General features: G+C 43.9%; 1 protein-coding gene across 1 annotated transcript in view; it reads right to left on the bottom strand.

Moving 5' to 3' along the window:
* Positions 1 to 16099, bottom strand: part of mboat2a (membrane bound O-acyltransferase domain containing 2a) — a 110637-nt gene extending 94538 nt beyond the window's left edge. The window contains exon 1 of the mRNA XM_063007095.1: positions 16016 to 16099. Within this exon, the coding sequence (XP_062863165.1) occupies positions 16016 to 16096 (81 nt within the window). The 5' untranslated portion in view covers positions 16097 to 16099. The remainder of the gene's footprint in view (positions 1 to 16015) is intronic.
* Positions 16100 to 20412: the final 4313 nt, after the last annotated feature.

Here is a 20412-nt window from a genome sequence, read left to right as displayed (position 1 = left end):
GAAAATGTTTCAATAACGGTGATATGATTTTTAAACAAATTCGGTCGATATGCATTACGTCAGTGCGTGATGACGTGCGCCACAAGCACGAAGCCAGTGTTCAGCGTTACTGAACATTGGCTCAGTAACGCTGAGCCATTAAAGTAATAGTACTTTCATTCATTAAAGTAATAGTACTTTTACTTGTACAATATTTTAGTACTCTTTCCACCTCTGGTTAAGACATATGTTAATAAATTATATTATATATTGTCAAAGCTTATGTTTATTTGAGAATGATGTTGTGTTTTTGTCTGTATACAAATGCTGAATACAAGTAAAAGGTAAAAGCTAATTTATTTGTATTATTATTATTATTTCTAAAATATTATGTAGTTGTAAAGGGTGAGATTTCATAGACTTTTGCAGGGTTCAGAGGTTCGCAGGTACAGCCTTTCAATGTTGGTGTTCCTGGCAGTTTTTCTGACATTTGTATTATTCATATCGATATCGGAATTATATCGTATCGACCGAAATTAGGAGTTATATCGTGATATAAATTTTAGCCATATCGTCCAGCCCTAGTTCTCAGAGTGTGTGATGACATACAGTATTAACCTCATCACCAGTATTAAAACTGGCATAATGTCACGCTTGGAGCCTCAGGGTGATCCTGTGCGCCAGTGTGCCACGCCCTTCTCTCCCCAGTCTCCAGCCAGCCTCCCTCTCCTGATTGGTTAGCTGGGGCTAATTAGCCCCAGCTGCTACTATTTAGGAGAGGCTCAGGGAAAGGCTGGTTGGAGACTATTGAGTGTAACTCTGTCTGTTTGCTCCTGGTAACTCTGTCTGTTTGCTCCTAGTAACTCTGTCTGTTTGCTCCTAGTAACTCTGTCTGTTTGCTCCTAGTAACTCTGTCTGTTTGCTCCTAGTAACTCTGTCTGTTTGCTCCTAGTAACTCTGTCTGTTTGCTCCTAGTAACTCTGTCTGTTTGCTCCTAGTAACTCTGTCTGTTTGCTCCTGGTAACTCTGTCTGTTTGCTCCTAGTAACTCTGTCTGTTTGCTCCTAGTAACTCTGTCTGTTTGCTCCTGGTAACTCTGTCTGTTTGTTCATGGTAACTCTGTTTGCGTCTGTTTGCTCTGCTCCTGGTACTCTGTCCGTTTGCTCTGTTTGCTCTGTTTGCTCTGTTTGCTCTGTTTGCCTGTTTAGTCTTTGTTTAGCCTGTCCGTTAGCCTGTTTAGACTTTGTTTAGCCTGTCCGTTAGCCTGTTTAGTCTGTTTTGCCTGTTTAGTCTTTGTTTAGCCGGTCCGTTAGCCTGTTTAGCCCCGTTAGCCTGTTTAGCCTGTCCGTTAACCTGTTTAGTCTGTTTAGCCTGTTTGTTTGCCCCGTTAGCCTGTTTAGCCCCGTTAGCCTGTTTAGCCTGTCCGTTAGCCTGTTTAGTCTGTTTTGCCTGTTTAGTCTTTGTTTAGCCGGTCCGTTAGCCTGTTTAGCCCCGTTAGCCTGTTTAGCCTGTCCGTTAACCTGTTTAGTCTGTTTAGCCTGTTTGTTTGCCCCGTTAGCCTGTTTAGCCCCGTTAGCCTGTTTAGCCTGTTTAGCCCCGTTAGCCTGTTTAGCCCCGTTAGCCTGTTTAGCCCCGTTAGCCTGTTTAGCCTGTCCGTTAGCCTGTTTAGCCGGTTTAGTCTTTGTTTCGCCTGTCCGTTAGTCCTGTTCAGTCCTGTTCTGTCAGTTTACCCTGTCTTGTCTTTATTATTATTAAATATAGTTTCTGTCACACATCTCCGCGTTTGTGTCCGCCCCTCCTGTCCGTCTAGCCCACAAACCGTTACAGAATAGTCTCCCCATTAGGACACAGCGAGATGTTGCTAGTTTATTCATTCCCAGACTTTGGCTCTATAAGATTTCCTCTGGTCTTCCCGCTTAGTAGGCCGGCTCCTTATGATGGAAGCAACCATAGTGTTGAAGGCTTCCTTCTACAGAGCCAGCTCTACCTGCAGAACCTTCTGGACCCCCAGCCAACTGAAATCGACAAGGTACGATTTATGATGTCTAGACTGAGGGGTGCTGCTCGTGAGTGGGCTAAGCAGCTTTGGTCTGACAGGGGAGTTGTGCTGAACTCGGTGAAGGATTTTGAGGGCCTCATGAGAGCCAAGTTTTCACGCAGCAAAGCGCCCACTGCAGCTTATACCCGGCATCCAGTGCCCACTGAGGATGTGGTCCGGGTGCCAGTGCCCGATTATAAAGCTCGTGACAGTTCCAAGTCCTCTCCAGTGTTTTCGCAGTCAAGTCCAGTTTCTCCAGGGTCCAAACAGCTGACTTCTGACGCATATCCAGGGTCCAAGCAGCTGATTTCGGACGCCTCTCCAGTGTTTTCGCAGCTGAGTCCAGTTTCTCCAGGGTCCAAACAGCTGACTTTTGATGCATATCCAGGGTCCAAGCAGCTGATTTCGGATGCCTCTCCAGTGTTTTCGCAGCTGAGTCCAGTTTCTCCAGGGTCCAAACAGCTGGCTTCTGACGCATATCCAGGGTCCAAGCAGCTGATTTCGGACGCCTCTCCAGTGTTTTCACAGCTGAGTCCGGTCTTTCCAGGGTCCAAACAGCTGACTTCTGACGCATATCCAGGGTCCAAGCAGCTGATTTCGGACGCCTCTCCAGTGTTTTCGCAGCTGAGTCCAGTTTCTCCAGGGTCCAAACAGCTGACTTTTGATGCATATCCAGGGTCCAAGCAGCTGATTTCGGATGCCTCTCCAGTGTTTTCGCAGCTGAGTCCAGTTTCTCCAGGGTCCAAACAGCTGGCTTCTGACGCATATCCAGGGTCCAAGCAGCTGATTTCGGACGCCTCTCCAGTGTTTTCGCAGCTGAGTCCAGTTTCTCCAGGGTCCAAACAGCTGGCTTCTGACGCATATCCAGGGTCCAAGCAGCTGATTTCGGACGCCTCTCCAGTGTTTTCGCAGCTGAGTCCAGTTTCTCAAGGGTCCAAACAGCTGACTTCTGACGCATATCCAGGGTCCAAGCAGCTGATTTCGGACGCCTCTCCAGTGTTTTCGCAGCTAAGTCCAGTTTCTCCAGGGTCCAAACAGCTGACTTCTGACGCATCTCCAGGGTCCAAGCAGCTGATTTCGGATGCCTCTCCAGTGCTTTCGCAGATGAGTCCAGTTTCTCCAGGGTCCAAACAGCTGGCTTCTGACGCATATCCAGGGTCCAAGCAGCTGATTTCGGACGCCTCTCCAGTGTTCTCGCAGCCGAGTCCAGTCTCTCCAGGGTCCAAACAGCTGACTTTTGACGCATATCCAGGGTCCAAGCAGCTGATTTCGGACGCCTCTCCAGTGTTCTCCCAAGTGACTTCGGACGCCTCTCCAGGGTCCTCACAGCTGAATGACGTTTCTCTAGTGTTTTCGCAGCTGACTTCGGACGCCTCTCCAGGGTCCTCGCAGCTGAATGACGTTTCTCCAGTGTTTTCGCAGCTGATTTCGGACGCCTCTTCTCAAGGGTCCTCGCAGCTGACTCCGGACGCCTCTTCTCAAGGGTCCACGCAGCTGACTCCGGACGCCTCTTCTCAAGGGTCCACGCAGCTGACTCCGGACGCCTCTTCTCAAGGGTCCACGCAGCTGACTCCGGACGCCTCTTCTCAAGGGTCAACGCAGCTGACTCCCGAAGCCTCTTCGCCAGGCTCACCGCAGCTGACTCCCGAAGCCTCTTCGCCAGGCTCACCGCAGCTGACTCCCGAAGCCTCTTCGCCAGGCTCACCGCAGCTGACTCCCGAAGCCTCTTCGCCAGGCTCACCGCAGCTGACTCCCGAAGCCTCTTCGCCAGGCTCACCGCAGCTGACTCCCGAAGCCTCTTCGCCAGGCTCACCGCAGCTGACTCCCGAAGCCTCTTCGCCAGGCTCACCGCAGCTGACTCCCGAAGCCTCTTCGCCAGGCTCACCGCAGCTGACTCCCGAAGCCTCTTCGCCAGGCTCACCGCAGTTGATTTCTGTTCCCGAATTGGCGCATCCCGACGGCACTTCTGTTCCTGAGTTGGTGTCCTCCGACGGCACTTCTGTTCCTGAGTTGGTGTCCTCCGACGGCACTTCTGTTCCTGAGTTGGTGTCCTCCGACGGCACTTCTGTTCCTGAGTTGGTGTCCTCCGACGGCACTTCTGTTCCTGAGTTGGTGTCCTCCGACGGCACTTCTGTTCCTGAGTTGGTGTCCTCCGACGGCACTCCTGTTCCTGAGTTGGCGCCCCCTGATGGCACTCCTGTTCCTGAGTTGGTGTCCTCCGACGGCACTTCTGTCCCAGAGTTGGTGTCCTTCGAAGGTGCTTCTGTTTCCTCGTCGGCACTCCCAGATGGCGCTCCTGTTTCCGAGATGACGCCCCCAGATGGCGTTCCTGTTTCCGTGTTGGCGCCCCCCGATGGTACTTCTGTTCCCACGATGGCGCCCCCCGACGGCGCTTTTGAACTCTCGTCAGCGCTCCCCGACAGCGCTTCTGGTCTCCTATCATGCCTACCGCAAGGCATATTAAATGACTTCAAATTTGCCCCTCAGGGTCCAGGACCTCCTTTTTGTTTTTGTTTTTGTATTTGGGCACGCCAGGAGTCGTGCCTTCGGGGAGGGGCCTACTGTCACGCTTGGAGCCTCAGGGTGATCCTGTGCGCCAGTGTGCCACGCCCTTCTCTCCCCAGTCTCCAGCCAGCCTCCCTCTCCTGATTGGTTAGCTGGGGCTAATTAGCCCCAGCTGCTACTATTTAGGAGAGGCTCAGGGAAAGGCTGGTTGGAGACTATTGAGTGTAACTCTGTCTGTTTGCTCCTGGTAACTCTGTCTGTTTGCTCCTAGTAACTCTGTCTGTTTGCTCCTAGTAACTCTGTCTGTTTGCTCCTAGTAACTCTGTCTGTTTGCTCCTGGTAACTCTGTCTGTTTGTTCATGGTAACTCTGTTTGCGTCTGTTTGCTCTGCTCCTGGTACTCTGTCTGTTTGCTCTGTTTGCTCTGTTTGCCTGTTTAGTCTTTGTTTAGCCTGTCCGTTAGCCTGTTTAGACTTTGTTTAGCCTGTCCGTTAGCCTGTTTAGTCTGTTTTGCCTGTTTAGTCTTTGTTTAGCCGGTCCGTTAGCCTGTTTAGCCCCGTTAGCCTGTTTAGCCTGTCCGTTAACCTGTTTAGTCTGTTTAGCCTGTTTGTTTGCCCCGTTAGCCTGTTTAGCCCCGTTAGCCTGTTTAGCCTGTCCGTTAGCCTGTTTAGTCTGTTTTGCCTGTTTAGTCTTTGTTTAGCCGGTCCGTTAGCCTGTTTAGCCCCGTTAGCCTGTTTAGCCTGTCCGTTAACCTGTTTAGTCTGTTTAGCCTGTTTGTTTGCCCCGTTAGCCTGTTTAGCCCCGTTAGCCTGTTTAGCCTGTTTGTTTGCCCCGTTAGCCTGTTTAGCCCCGTTAGCCTGTTTAGCCTGTCCGTTAGCCTGTTTAGCCCCGTTAGCCTGTTTAGCCTGTCCGTTAGCCTGTTTAGCCGGTTTAGTCTTTGTTTCGCCTGTCCGTTAGTCCTGTTCAGTCCTGTTCTGTCAGTTTACCCTGTCTTGTCTTTATTATTATTAAATATAGTTTCTGTCACACATCTCCGCGTTTGTGTCCGCCCCTCCTGTCCGTCTAGCCCACAAACCGTTACACATAATGATCTGGCTTTGCGCTTATATATGGTTTCCAGATGACAGCGATGATAATGTTTAAAGTTAAAATGTTCACAATGACACATCATATCATCAAATATTTTGTTGGTGCACGACAACCGAATAATGATTCAGTGGTCAGTAACTGCGATAGAAAAGCTTTCCAGCAAGAGTTAAGACTCTCAGATTTGTTGGCATTTCCTGGCATGGCATGACATGCTTCCCTTGGATAAATACAGCTAGCCTACTTATTAAAGAATTACTCATCCTATGTTTGTAGGATTGCAAGGTTACCGGAGGTTAGCGAACAAAAAGACTCATTTAGCAACACAGCCAGTGTGCCAGACATTTCACCCACAGACTATTTTATGTGGCAAAGGAAGTGAGCTCAAATCATTTGCATGCAGCATCTATCAAATGAAGTAAAAAGTGTAAGCCTTCACTATGCACTTTCAGATCCTGTTTCTGATGCACAATGCTGCAAAACCAGTCGAAATAAATCCCATGTCACAAATGTACTATTAATCTGCAGCCAGCTACTGGCATTCGTTTATTTTCTTTTGCATTTCCAATTTAGACATTTCCAGTTTCCTACTGCCTGTCCTATCCTGCATGCACGACGTTCACACTGGCAGACTAGTGCACGCCCTGTCTGACGTGTACACAGTGTCTAATTACTCCTGTTTCACCGCTCAGTTGCAAATTCTTACAGAGAGACCTAACATGTATGGAAGATCACAGTAGTCTTGCTATATTCCTCCACCATTAATGCCTTGGCACAGAAAGGCCCTGTTTATTATAACAATATTTTATATAAATTATTTATACACCGATCAGCCATAACATTATTACCACCTCCTTGTTTCTACACACACTGTCCATTTTATCAGCTCCACTTACCATATAGAAGCACTTTGTAGTTCCACAATTACTGACTGTAGTCCATCAGTTTCTCTACATACTTTTTTAGCCTGTTTTCACCCTGTTCTTCAATGGTCAGGACCCCCACAGGACCACCACAGAGTAGGTATTATTTAGGTGGTGGATCATTCTCAGCACTGCAGTGGCACTGACATGGTGGTGGTGTGTTAGTGTGTGTTGTGCTGGTATGAGTGGATCAGACACAGCAGTGCCGTGTCCACTCACTGTCCACTCTATTAGACACTCCTACCTAGCTGGTCCACCTTGTAGATGTAAAGTCAGAGACGATCGCTCATCTATTGCTGCTGTTTGAGTCGGTCATCTTATAGAACTTCATCGGTGGTCACAGGACGCTGCCCACGGGGCGCTGTTGGATGAATATTTTTGCTTGGTGGACTATTCTCAGTCCAGCAGTGACAGTGAGGTGTTTAAAAACTCCATCAGCATTGATGTGTCTGATCCACTCATACCAGCACAACACACACTAACACACCACCACCATGTCAGTGTCACTGCAGTGCTGAGAATGATCCACCACCCAAATAATACCTGCTCTGTAGTGGTCCTGGGAGAGTCCTGACCATTGGAGAACAATGTGAAAGCAGGCTAAAAAAAGTATGCAGAGAAACTGATGGAACAGTCAGTAATTGTAGAACTACAAAGTGCTTCTATATGGTTAGTGGAGCTGATAAAATGGACAGTGAGTGTAGAAACAAGGAGGTGGTTTTAATGTTATGGCTGATCAGACACACTGATGAGTATAAACCACCCATCAAATATGCTGTCAAGCTAAGACATAGACCACACGAGACATCTAAAGTCCTGTAGTATCTGCTACCAGGACGTCACCAGCATATCCTCTGACTTCGTGTACATGATGCCCAATGTCCGGTCGCCCGGATGATCTTGGAGAAAACGAGATTCATTGCATCTGTCAACCTTCTTCCATTGCTCTGATGTCCAGTTCTGATGCTTGCGTGCCCATTGTATGTGCTTTTGATGGTGAATATGAGTTAGCATGTGTATTATGACTGACCAGTGATCACGCAGCCCCATACACAGAAGGGTTTGAGCAACGTGTATTGAGACGCTTTCACCTCTTCATCAGTGTTAAATTTAGTAGACACAGTAGCGCTTGTGTTGGTCTATACTATAGTCTTTATGTCCTCATTGGGTCATCAGTGGGTATTGACTGTACAACAACCTGTTCATGGTTCGAGGCTTGTCCCTCCTCACACCACTGTTGCTTGTTACTTGCTATGGCCGCCTATGAGCCAGAGTTACTTCAACACATTCAACTGAATATATAACGACTTGGATTCAATACATATACTACCAGTAACTACTATCAGCCCAACATTTAATATCCCTGAAAGTCACATGCACAAATGTTATAAAACTAACATTGCTATGCCAGACGTCCCAAGTCTCCCGGAAGTTCCGGGAGTCTCCCGCATATACATAGCGGCTCCCTGATGCCCGCAAGTCAGATAAAATCTCCCGGAATCTAGAACGAGCGTCCAAGGGCGCACACACACACACGCACACACACACACACACACACACGCAGGGACACAGACTTTTTTCCTGATCGTGTATTAAATCCGGTATCTGAACATGAACCAATTGTTTAATATACTGTCTAGTGCACTATGTAGGGAACATAAATCCGTTATCTGATATACAATCTAGCGCACTGTGTAGGGAACATGAACCAATTGTTTAATATACTGTCTAGTGCACTATGTAGGGAACATAAATCCGTTATCTGATATTCAATTTAGTGCACTATGTAGGGAACATAAATCCGTTATCTGATATACAATCTAGCGCACTGTGTAGGGAACATGAACCAATTGTTTAATATACTGTCTAGTGCACTATGTAGGAAACATAAATCCGTTATCTGATATTCAATTTAGTGCACTATGTAGGGAACATAAATCCGTTATCTGATATACAATCTAGCGCACTGTGTAGGGAACATAAATAAATTGTTTAATATACTGTCTAGTGCACTAAGTAGGGAACATAAATCTGTTATCTGATATACAACGTAGTGCACTATGTAGGGAACAAAAATCCGGTATTTGATATACAATCTAGCGCACTGTGTATGGAACATAAATCAATTGTTTAATATACTGTCCAGTGCACTAAGTAGGGAACATTAATCTGTTATCTGATATACAACTTAGCGCACTATGTAGGGAACAAAAATCCGGTATCTGATATTAGGGTTGGGCGATATTGCCGATTTTCATACCGTCATACCGTCTTCATAAAATACCGCGGTGTACGGTATTACCGGGGGGGGGGGCGCGGAGCGCGGACGTTGCTCTGTTAGTAATGGGTCGTGCCGAGCGATCCGATTCTATTGAACGGCTCTTTCAAATAAACCGAGTCGCATCTCTGGGAACCGTTATATATATGTTTTATATGTTCTTTTCATTTTTGCGCCGTTCTTATTGGCTGTAATACACCAATTCTGCTTCACATCTGTTCAGGGAATTAATCAGTCATAATTAAATTAAAATTAAATTAATTAATTAAAATTAAATCCGAGTAATAGCACTTACTGATAACAAAGGTACCATAATTACTACCCACGACATGTCAATATGACCAAATTAGTGCCCCTGCTGTGCAAATAATTAAGGATGTGCTGATATCTGTACCAAGATTACGGTCAGCTTGAGAATACCTGGCACCCAGGTAAGGATTGGTAAAAGGCAGTTATTTACAATAAGGCTGGTCTGGGGCAATACAAAAGACCAATGACTCATGTTCAAATTTACACCAAAACGATTTACTGCCATATGGTACAGATCTGTCATTATTATATTACATTATATTATTATATTAGTAGTATTATTATATATATGTGTGCAGCCCATCCAATAAAAAATGAACCACTGCTATATAATATACTTTCATTTATCACCTGTTTTAGTCTTAGTGGGTAGCACTGTCGCCTCACAGCAAGAAGGTCCTGGGTTCGATCCCCAGGTGGGGCGGTCCGGGTCCTTTCTGTGCGGAGTTTGCATGTTCTCCCCGTGTCTGTGTGGGTTTCCTCCGGGTGCTCCGGTTTCCTCCCACAGTCCAAAAACATGCAGTCAGGTTAATTGGAGACACTGAATTGCCCTATATGTGAATGGGTGTGTGTGTGTATGTGTGTCTGCAATGCGATGGATTGGCGCCCCGTCCAGGGTGTTACTGTATGTCTTGCGCCCATTGAAAAGCTGGGATAGGCTCCAGCACCCCCCCACCCTAATCGGATAAGCAGTTAAGAAAGTGAGTGAGTGAATAAGTCCAAAGACATGCAAGTAAGGTGAATTGGAGATACAAAATTGTCCATGACAGGGCTCTAGAGTGCGACCAATTTGGTCGCACATGCGACCTAATTTTTCAATGGTGCGAAAAAAACGGTCTCTGCGACTCTGAAAAGTCTCAGTTTCAACAACAGACACACATCAGGCCAATATCATGGTCTAAACCAATCAGAGATAGTGAGGGGCGGGACAATATTGTAGCGGCGATATGTGAGCGACATTCAGCTCAGCCAATCAGAATGCAGCACCAGGTTTATACATGTGCGTTCGGACGTTCTGCAGTTAGTTTTGTATATGAGACTCGTCGGATGGCCCCAGAACTGAAGTTCGGGTGCTGGAACTAGGCAGTCTAAAGTGTTGTAACGCTCACTGAAGTCCTGACTAAACAGTTAAAGTGACTCTTTCTTGTCGTGTGCCTTTATTCCAACACCTCCACCACCGCACAGCAAAAGACCCGTAACATCCCGGACAGTGACTAGGTGAGCCGACCCTCTAGTAGCAAGTGGCTAATGCTAACGGTAAAGTGCCGCGATAGCGAAAGTAAAAACACGACTATATTTTCGTTAAGTAAAATATAAAAATAACTAAAAGACCATGAAATATTAGAATACATGTAATCAAAATACACAGTGAGTGCACAGCAAGCGATTCTGTGTAAAAGATACAGTAAAGCCGATAATATAATGCACTGCATTTAAGATTACACTCTAACACTCTAGAGCCCCATACACACACACAAACCCACACAAATATATATACATATAATTTTAAATATACACACATACATACACACACATTTACTCTATTATTATTTTTATAATTTTTATAATAGTGTACTATAATTAGACTATAAGTCTATAATTAACTAAAGAGCATGGGAAGACCATGGCCTGCAATAGTGTATTTGTGACTGGTTCTAATACATTTTGAATTGAAAGGCTGAAAAAGCACAATGCATCTATAAAACACATTACATGCCACGATAAATGCACTGCCCGAGTGTCCCCTCTCCCCACTGCCTTTCAGCGGCAGGCAGCAGCAAACAGATCATCAGACGAGGCCATGTTGACCAGATTGTTAGTTAATCATTTACAAGTTAATACTGCCTATATGGACAGCGATTTAAAAAAAAAAGTGAACCTGTGTTGAATGCGATGCGGTCGAAAATTTGGGTGCATCTAACTTTTGTGCTGGTGCACCTAAGAAAAAAAGTTAGGCGCACCAGTGCAACCAGTGCAAAAAGTTAGTCTAGAGCCCTGCATGACTGTGTTTGACATTAAGACTTGTACTGATTAATTTTGTGTATTGTATATATATATATATATATATTGTTTATGCATTGTTCCCCTTTTTCTCCCTTTTTTTTGCGCGTCCACTCGCCCGATTGCGTCGTGCTTCCTCTCCACCAATGCCGATCCCTGCTCTGATTGAGGAGAACGAAGCTAACCCACGCCCCCTCCGACTCGTGGGCAGCATGCCGTATGCATCTCATCACCTGCACTGTGACGAGTGCAGTGCAGATCAGCGTTGTGTACGGAGAGACACACCCTGAGAGCACTCTTTTCTCATCTCTGTGCAGGCGCCATCAATCAGCCAGCAGAGGTTCTGAGAGAGAGACCCCATCCGGCTTAGTCCCGCCCATATCTGAACAACAGGCCAATCGTTGTTCATGTGGCCGCTCAGCCTTAGCGGGCAGGCAGAGCTGAGATTCGATACGATGTGTTCGAGATCCCAGCTCTGGTTCCAGCGTGTGTTTTTACCACTGCTCCACCTGAGTGGCCCTGTGTATTGTATATCTAACCTCTCCTGTCATGAATGTCACCAAAGTGTGTTAAAATCAATAAATATTGTGTTGTGGAATGAACATGTGACAATGCAGAAATGCAGCTTTTACCCATCTCACTGCATTGTCAGGACAAAAACCAAGCTAGGAAGCACAAGTAGCTGTCTGTTCATCTTTGCGTTCAAAATGCAGCAAGGCGTAGGTCAGGGTAAGGACTTAATACAATATATAAGGCTTTGAGCGTTCCCGGAACCACAAGACGGAAGACAACACTGAGTAAAAGCCTTACAGCAGCGTGATGAAATGAACATTTAACTCTTTGGGCAGAGCAGCAAGCACCATGTCTGGTGGAAAAAACCGGTACTGCACATCACAAAACGAATACTGTGAAACATGGTGGTGGCAGTATCATGCTATGAGAGTTCTGCAGCAGCAGGGACAGGGAGGCTGGTAGGAATTAAGGGGTGGATGACTGCTGTCAAATACAGAACCATCTTTTAAGAACACCTCCTCCAAAGTGCACATAAACTCTGACTGGAGCAAAACTGGAGTGGCTACATGGAAAGTCACCAAACATGTTTAAGTGACCCAACAAAAGGCCAGACTTTGTTAATCTTCATCAATCATCTGTGGAGTACTCGCAAACGAGGCTCCGATACTAAACATCCGACACTGTGTGCCTAGTGCACGTTGCTGTGTTATGCCTGGTTCACACTACACGATTTTTGCCCTGATTTTCGCTCGGCGACTGGTCGACGCTAGATAAAACTCGGCTCTCGATCGCTAAGTGTGAACTATCCAACAACTCGATCCGATCGAGTTGTCAGGAATCTGATCTGAGATGTGCAGCTGGGAATGAGTGACATGTCGAACAGCCAATGAGAACGCAGGATACGGTGTGAGGGGAAACGCAGGAGAGGAGTGTAAACAGGTGGGACAGGGGGATAATATAGTTTATATCAGAATACACCGGCACACACACACACACACATGTTTTACAGTATTTCTGACCTGATCGTTCTCTACAAAACATAACAACAAAACTCACCTCCAACTCATTAACTCCATCATTCTAAATAGGTATTGGTATCGGTATCGGCAAGTACAAAAATACATGTACTTGTACTCGGTTGGGAAAAAATGGTATTGATGCATCCCTACATAAGATCGATTCACATGTGTGACGATTCAAATCGGTTTACATGTATAATGAATCGAAATTCACTTTAAACAGCAGAGGGCACTGGCACCATTCACCTCGCCTGGTTGACGTCACTACAGGGTTGCCAGGTTCGGAATTTTAAAGCCAAATTTATTTACGTGAGGATACTTTCTTTCTTTCTTTATTTATTTATTTATTATTATTTATATCATTTATTTCTTATTTTAAAGAGAAATAATAAAAGGAAACTTTGTCATAATCTGCCTTCAATTTAATTTTGGTTCAAAAAATCAGGGAAAATCGTATCGTGAACCCAGTATCGTGAATCGCATCGCATCATGGGTAGAGTGTATTGTTATGTGTAGGCTAATGTTGTAAATGGCAATTATACCCATTTATACCCACCAGGCTAATTGAAAACACTGAATTGTCCTATAGATAGCTAGCGGCTAGATGCACAAACCAGTGCATTGTAGTGCCGGTCCCAAGCCCGGATAAAAATAGGGAGGGTTGTGTCAGGAAGGGCATCCGGCTTAAAAATTTTACGGTTACGGGACCGAACGGGACAAAAAGGCCAAGGAAAAGAAGAAGAAGACTTAGTCAGCCAATCAAAATCTAGTCTGAGTGAGTTCTGACCAGATTTTGACTTGGAGCCAGATAGACTGGTTTAAGTATGTCACACACTGCCGGTGTGAAAAATATCCAGTGACCACCAGTGATGAGGATGGAAACGCGTTGATAAGAAAGGTCTTAAAGTCATTTAATGCACATAGTTATTTTTAACTGCAGTTAAGGTTGGGTTACAACAGCAGAACACCACACCGGGTTCTACTCCAGTCACTCACGAACTGGAATCTGAAGCTGAAACTGGATAGTTAACGTTTGGGGAAACATTGCCTGGTTTGAAGAATTTCAGTTTATGCTAGGACATACACATGGTAGGGTCAGAATTGGGGGTAAACCGGACGAATGCACAAACACAACCTGTGTCAAAAGTCTGCTTGCCACACAACCGACCATCTAATACAAATCAAGTATAGTTGAATGCCACAGCTGTCGGAGTACTGTTGGTGACAGGTTACATCCCTTAATAGCCTAGTGCTGGGCGGTATGACGGTACATTAGGTATACCATCTTTGATTCCTCCTACCGTATGAATTTTTTAATACCGCTATACCGTCGCATAGGTATAACAACAGCTGTACTCTTCAATAGGACACAAATCATATAATATTGTTCGCTGCTAAAAGCTCTATGGAGCGCTGTGCAGATTAGATACAGCTCACAAGTTAGCCAGGTAGCGTTAACATGAGAGAGGTTTCCTCAATATGGTGAAATAAAATAAACAAAAACAGTAGGCCGCTCAGGTGGTGCAGCGGTAAAAAAGACACGCTGCAACCAGGGCTGGATTCTGAGTACATCGTATCGAATCCAGCTCTGCCTCACCGGTTCGAGGCTGAGCGGCTGTATGAGCAACGATTGGCCGGTTGCTCAGTTGGGGGGCGGGACAAAGAACCGGATGTGGGTCTCTCTCTGTCAGAATGCGATTACGACCTGCTGCCGGCTGATTAGAGGCGCCTGCACAGAGATGAGGAAGAGCGCCTTTAGGGTGTGTCTCTCCGCATGCAACGCTAGGTGGCGCCACACTCATCAATGTGTGGGTGGCAAAAATGCATCCGGCTGCTGCCCATGTTTCGGAGGGGATGTGGGTTAGTTTCGATCTCCTCGGTGTTGTTTTTGACACTTATACACTGAAAATAACACAAATATAATATAAAAAAACACTGAAATTAATTAAAAATCAATATAAAAATACAATAAAACCTGAACTTCACTTCTTTATTGTTTTCTTATGCTTCTTAATTAGTGGAAAGAACTTCTGAGCAGTAATAATTAAAAAAGGTTTAGTGTTTCTATGTTGTTCTTTTAATACATTAAGTCTTTTTTTTTTTTTTACCCCTTTTTCTCCCACTTTAGCGCATCTCATTTCTACCCGTCAGTCATCCTCTCACTAATGCTGATCCCTGCTCCCGAATGGGGCTGACTAAGCTGCTCCACGCCTCTTCCGACACGTGCACGGCTATCGACCGTCTTATCACCTAAGCTTGACGAGTGTAGTATGGCAAAGCACTGCGTACGGAGGATCACACCCTTCCACCGCACTTCTTTCCCATCTCCATGCAGGCGCCACCAACCAGCCAGCAGAGGGCGTAATCGCACTAGTCTGAGAGAGAGTCCCCATCCGGCTAAGTCCCGTCCCTCATCCGTACAACAGGCGCCCAGCCTTCAGCCGGCAAGGCAGAGCTGAGATTCGATACCATGTATCTCAGCTCTGGTGAAGAGCGCCACCTGAGCGGCCTTGTAAGCTTCTTTTTAACGATAAGCCTTTTAGACTCTCTGGAAAAGCTGATTCTCACAATTTCTCAGAACCTTGAGTTATAACACAAGTTTAAAAGTGAAACAGGAGGAAAATCCAGATAAACACTAAAACGTGGAGCTTTTTTAGAGTGGATTTGATGGTTATTCCAGACAAATGCAGATTCGTCTCATATTCGCACTTTGCTGACGTTTTATCGCACCACTCAGGCCGAGCGCTGAACAAAACAGCAGTCGCAGACACGTTGAGTTTAAGGGAAACGTTGAGTTCAGAGGTACAAGTATCTTGATGAAGGGTGTTAAGTTTCAGGGGACGTTGAGTTACAAGTTATAAATAATATATAATTATATAATATAACAAAGAATGACAAATACTGTAAGTAATGCCATGAATGAATGTTTACAGTAAATCCAGTGAGCCATGAGTGCTGCTGCCAAACCTTTTCTCATTACCAACAGCTTACAATAATGCTCACATTGTGAACTGGGATGTGTGTAAAATGTGTGTACTGACTGTACAGCCACATTTCTGACATTACTTCACATCAACAATGCTTAACCAAACTACATACTGAAGTCTAGCTCAAAAAAGGCAAGGTAGCCAAAAAATTAGGGACACTTATAAGTGATATCATACATAGCTTATGAAATACAGACAGATTTCACTGAAAGAATGCTTACAGTAGATAGTGACAGACGTTTCTCCTCACACAAGGATGGTAACATGGGTCGAATATGGTCAACTAATAAAAATATTGTGTTATACTGTCAATATCTATATTATCCCTGTCTGTTTACAAACATACACAAACTCCATATTTAATAAAGCAGCAGTTTACCTGATCTAAGGGAAGATCTACCATGTCGCTGAGAGGCTGCAGTAAAGTGGAGCCCGTACAAGACGTCGTTTCAGTAGACATGTTGTTTATTATTATTTATTTAATTTTTTTTTAAAACAAGTCCTTCAAGGAAAAATAAAAACAAAACATAAACCTTCAATCTTTAAGACTCCTTAGTGCGTTATCCGCGCTGATACCCCTCTCTCTGTTCGGTAGTTACTGGAAGGCGCAACAGCTCTACCTCAGCAAACACAGTGTTCCAAATATAACTCTTACATAATAGTAGTACACTATTTAGGGTGTATATTCGCAAATCTGAAGCAATGTAGTGCATTTGTAAAGGGCGTACGGAGCTATTTGGCTTACGACCGGTATGGGCGGAGTTATTATCCTTGCCCATCCAGTGGAGCCAAGAGACGCCCAGCTGGACGGTCATGCCTAACATTCATTCAGCATTCGTTCGCACTAACTGTTTCATCATGGTCAGGGTCGCGCTGGGTACGTCGAAATACTGGTTGCAAATCAAAATAAACACACACACACATTCGCTCGCTTGAAACTAGGGACAATTTGGACGCGTCAACCCATCTTGGGCGTGTTTTTAGTGGAGTGGGAGGAAACCGGAGGAAAGAAACCCACGCGGAAAGAACATGCCAAACTCCTAACAGTGACTGGAGACAATAGTTTAATCCAGGACCCCATAGTTCATGTTGCTGTGAGGCACCTACTGTGGCGTAACTAGGAGCTCATGGGCACCAGTGCAAACAAATATTTGGGCCCCCTCAACAAATTTTACGTATATATATACTGTATACATATTATGGCAAGCCAAACAGGAAATATATATATATATATATATATATATATATATATATATATATATATATATATATATATAATGAAACTTGATATTGTAGCGTCGCTCTGGGGGCCCGGCACAGGCTTTACCCAGAAAGCCTTGCGGCAGTGGTGTCTAAGCTCACCGTAGCCGTGTATCCCGTTTTTGGGAGTGGGGTGGCTGCGGTGCGTGTTAGGTAAGTAGCTTATATGTTTGTCTGTTGTATGAATGTATGTGTGTATGAATGGGTGTCTGTCCCTAAACCACTGAATGAACTGCCAAAGGCAGCTAACTTGCAGCCCTGACGCTATCCTTCCTGCTCGCTGGAGCCACATTGGTGTCAGAAGTGGGATTGTGGCATTTGGGTGGTTCGGTGGGCCAATATGCCCAGTCTGTCTGAGTACGCTAGCCCAGGTGGCTGTAGGGGCAGGGTGCCCGGTCCAACAGTGGGTGGAAGAGCAGCTCGGCAGTGTAATAGGGTGCGGTCCGGACATGGAGCCACCCAGTGGACGCTGGTGAGTGGGTCACTGGGACGGTTGACCGGTAGGGAGGGGGCAGTATAGCGTCACCCTGGGGGCCTGGCACAGGCTTTACCCAGAAAGCCTTGCGGCAGTGGTGTCTAAGCTCACCGTAGCCGTGTATCCCGTTGTTGGGAGTGGGGTGGGAGTGGGGTGGCTGCGGTGCGTGTTAGGTAAGTAGCTTATATGTTTGTCTGTTGTATGAATGTATGTGTGTATGAATGGGTGTCTGTCCCTAAACCACTGAATGAACTGCCAAAGGCAGCTCACTTGCGGCCCTGACGCTATCCTTCCTGCTCGCCGGCGCCACAATATATATAAAATGAAACTCGATATATATAAAATAAAATGATATATATAAAATTAAACTCGATTATATAAAATGAAACTTGATATATATAAAATAAAATGATATATATAAAATGAAACTCGATATATATAAAATGAAATGATATATATGAAATGAAACTTGATACATATAAAATGAAACTCGATATATATCAAATGAAACTTGATATATATAAAATGAAACTTCATATATATAAAATGAAACTCGATATATGTAAAATGAAACTCGATATATATCAAATGAAACTATATATATCAAATGAAACTCGATATATATAAAATAAAACTCGATATATATAAAATTAAACTTGATATATATAAAATATATATATCAGTTTTCATTCCATATATATCTGTTTTCATTCTATATATATATTTCATTCCAAATATATCGAGTTTAATTCCATATATATATCAGTGTTTGCTATATATTTCCTGTTTGGCTTGCCATAATATATATATATATATATGCTGTATGCTGATAGCTGATCAGAATGAATTAAAGGTACTCACTCAGAAGTTCATGCGGCGTGCCTTCTGGTAACGTTAAGCAGGTTACACAGATTCCCAAAATCCCTTGCTGTGCACTCACTGTATATTTTGATTACATGTATTCTGATATTTTATTGTTGTCTTTTAGTTTTTTTAATACTTTACTTAACGAAAATATTGGAATAAAATAATATCGACCTAGCGAGTGCAGCCAAAGGGGGCACAGTCCAGTGGGGGGTTGAGTTCGTTGAGGGTCCCCCCGCACCATGGGCCCCAGTGCATCTGCCCCCTGGTACTTACGCCCCTGAGCTACACCACTATGCTGCCCTACTTGTATTATTAGGCTGTAATGGGCTGTAATTCATTATTTTAAGTGTTTGGAAAATGGTATTCAAGTTTAAGCCCTGATTAATTTGATATTTTGCTGTTTCACCTGGCACAATTAATTATATTAACAATAATTATTGAATCAGGTGATTTATAAAAGCAATGCATCACATTGATCACGATTATAACTGTTTGTGGGGCCTAAGCATCCACTCCACCTGCTGGAATGTTTGTGAGAGTTGGAAGGAAACCAAAGTGCCATGCAGACACATGGAGAACATGTTGAACATACACTTACCAAAAGCTTTGTTCAATCCTGGTGGCATCACTATGCAATCTGCTGCACAACCTTGCCACACCTTAAACATTTAGCAGAAGGATGATGTAGACTTTAAAATCATTGTGGAGCATCCAAAATGCCTCAAAGGCATACTCGAACATAACTAGAAGTTCAATTTAATTCATCATAAAAAAAGAATGGGAGAAACTACAGCCACACACTGTCTATGTCAGGTCATCCCTTAAAACCAAGTACCAGCTGTCACTGTTAGTGAGATTGAGAGGTTATTAGTTGCCAATATATATTATATATAATATTGTGTTCTGCTGGTACCAACATGAAACATTTTAACTTCAGTTTTAAGCTCTGTTTATTAATTTTAGATAAACATCATTTTTTAGTAACTGTTATGTAGTCAAAAATATTTCTTTAAAGAACTTGGATAAGAATAGCTCCTACAGACAACACAGCCCCAATTAACTTTGGAAACTGAATACATATAATTAAAAAAAACCCTGAAAGTGGAATTTTATTTTCTGTAGCTATTCCAGTCAGATATTGCCACCGTGTGGCCATCATAGAAAATAAAATACAGTAACTCATAGTTGATACCCAACACTTTTCTTATCCCAACACAACTTATTTATTTATTATTACAACTGTATAACAGTTAGCACAATTACAGCATTATTTTGCATAGTATGTTTACTTACCCTTGCACAGGTGTAGTTAAGGGTTTTTGAGGGTTTCTTAATGTCATGAGAAAACTTTGGATCAGGGCCCTGTGTTCAACACCTTGGAGGCAGAAATCAGGACTGATGTTTATCATGTCATTATTTCACAAGTTTCCTAATACAAAAAAACTTGGTGGGTTACTTTCACAACCAGCTTGACATTTACAAACAGTAGTTGGCAGACTTGACTACACCTGCTAAACTTAAAAAGATATGGTAATAAACCCATATTATTGTGGAACAGTTATTGCAAAACATGTCCTCTTTAAACATGATATGCTGCAGCTACAACACTAAGTTAATTATAGAAAATTCTAGGCTGGCTATAATGGAATTACAGATCTCTGCCCTTCAGCGTTGGCTTTTCCACAAGAGAAAGATATTTGCAGAGTTTTAATGTATGCTGCATCAGTGACAGTGTAGTTAATTTAGAACTTTAGTGTGTATTACTGTGAATAATCTCTCCTATTGAAGTGATAGGATACAATACAAACCACACTTTGTACAAAGTTGGGTCATTCTGCAAAATCAGTCATTTGTTTATTCTTTTAAACCTTTTTTAACTGTCAAATGTACAAAAAAGACAGTTGGCAGACCAGCTTGTTGGATTGTATGTTATTTATTATTTGTAAATAAACAAATGTACAAATGTTTCAGCCACATCCAATTGGCAAAAGGTGTATGAAACTTTTATAAAAATAAAAAAAAAATACCATTATGTGATCAGTTTGGGAAAAAACCCTTTCTGTTCCTGGATGACAGTGTCACAAAATAAGGTCCATAAAAATGACCTGACTAGTTTGGTGTGGAGAAACTCCAGTCTGACCATAAGACCAAGGTTTGACCATAAGCCCCTTGAA

The sequence above is a fragment of the Trichomycterus rosablanca genome, chromosome 13 (genome assembly GCF_030014385.1).
Source record: "Trichomycterus rosablanca isolate fTriRos1 chromosome 13, fTriRos1.hap1, whole genome shotgun sequence".
In the NCBI taxonomy this organism is placed as follows: Eukaryota; Metazoa; Chordata; class Actinopteri; order Siluriformes; family Trichomycteridae; genus Trichomycterus; species Trichomycterus rosablanca.
The sequence above is the reverse complement of the archived record's forward strand: the minus strand, read 5'-3'. Positions and strand labels throughout refer to the sequence as shown.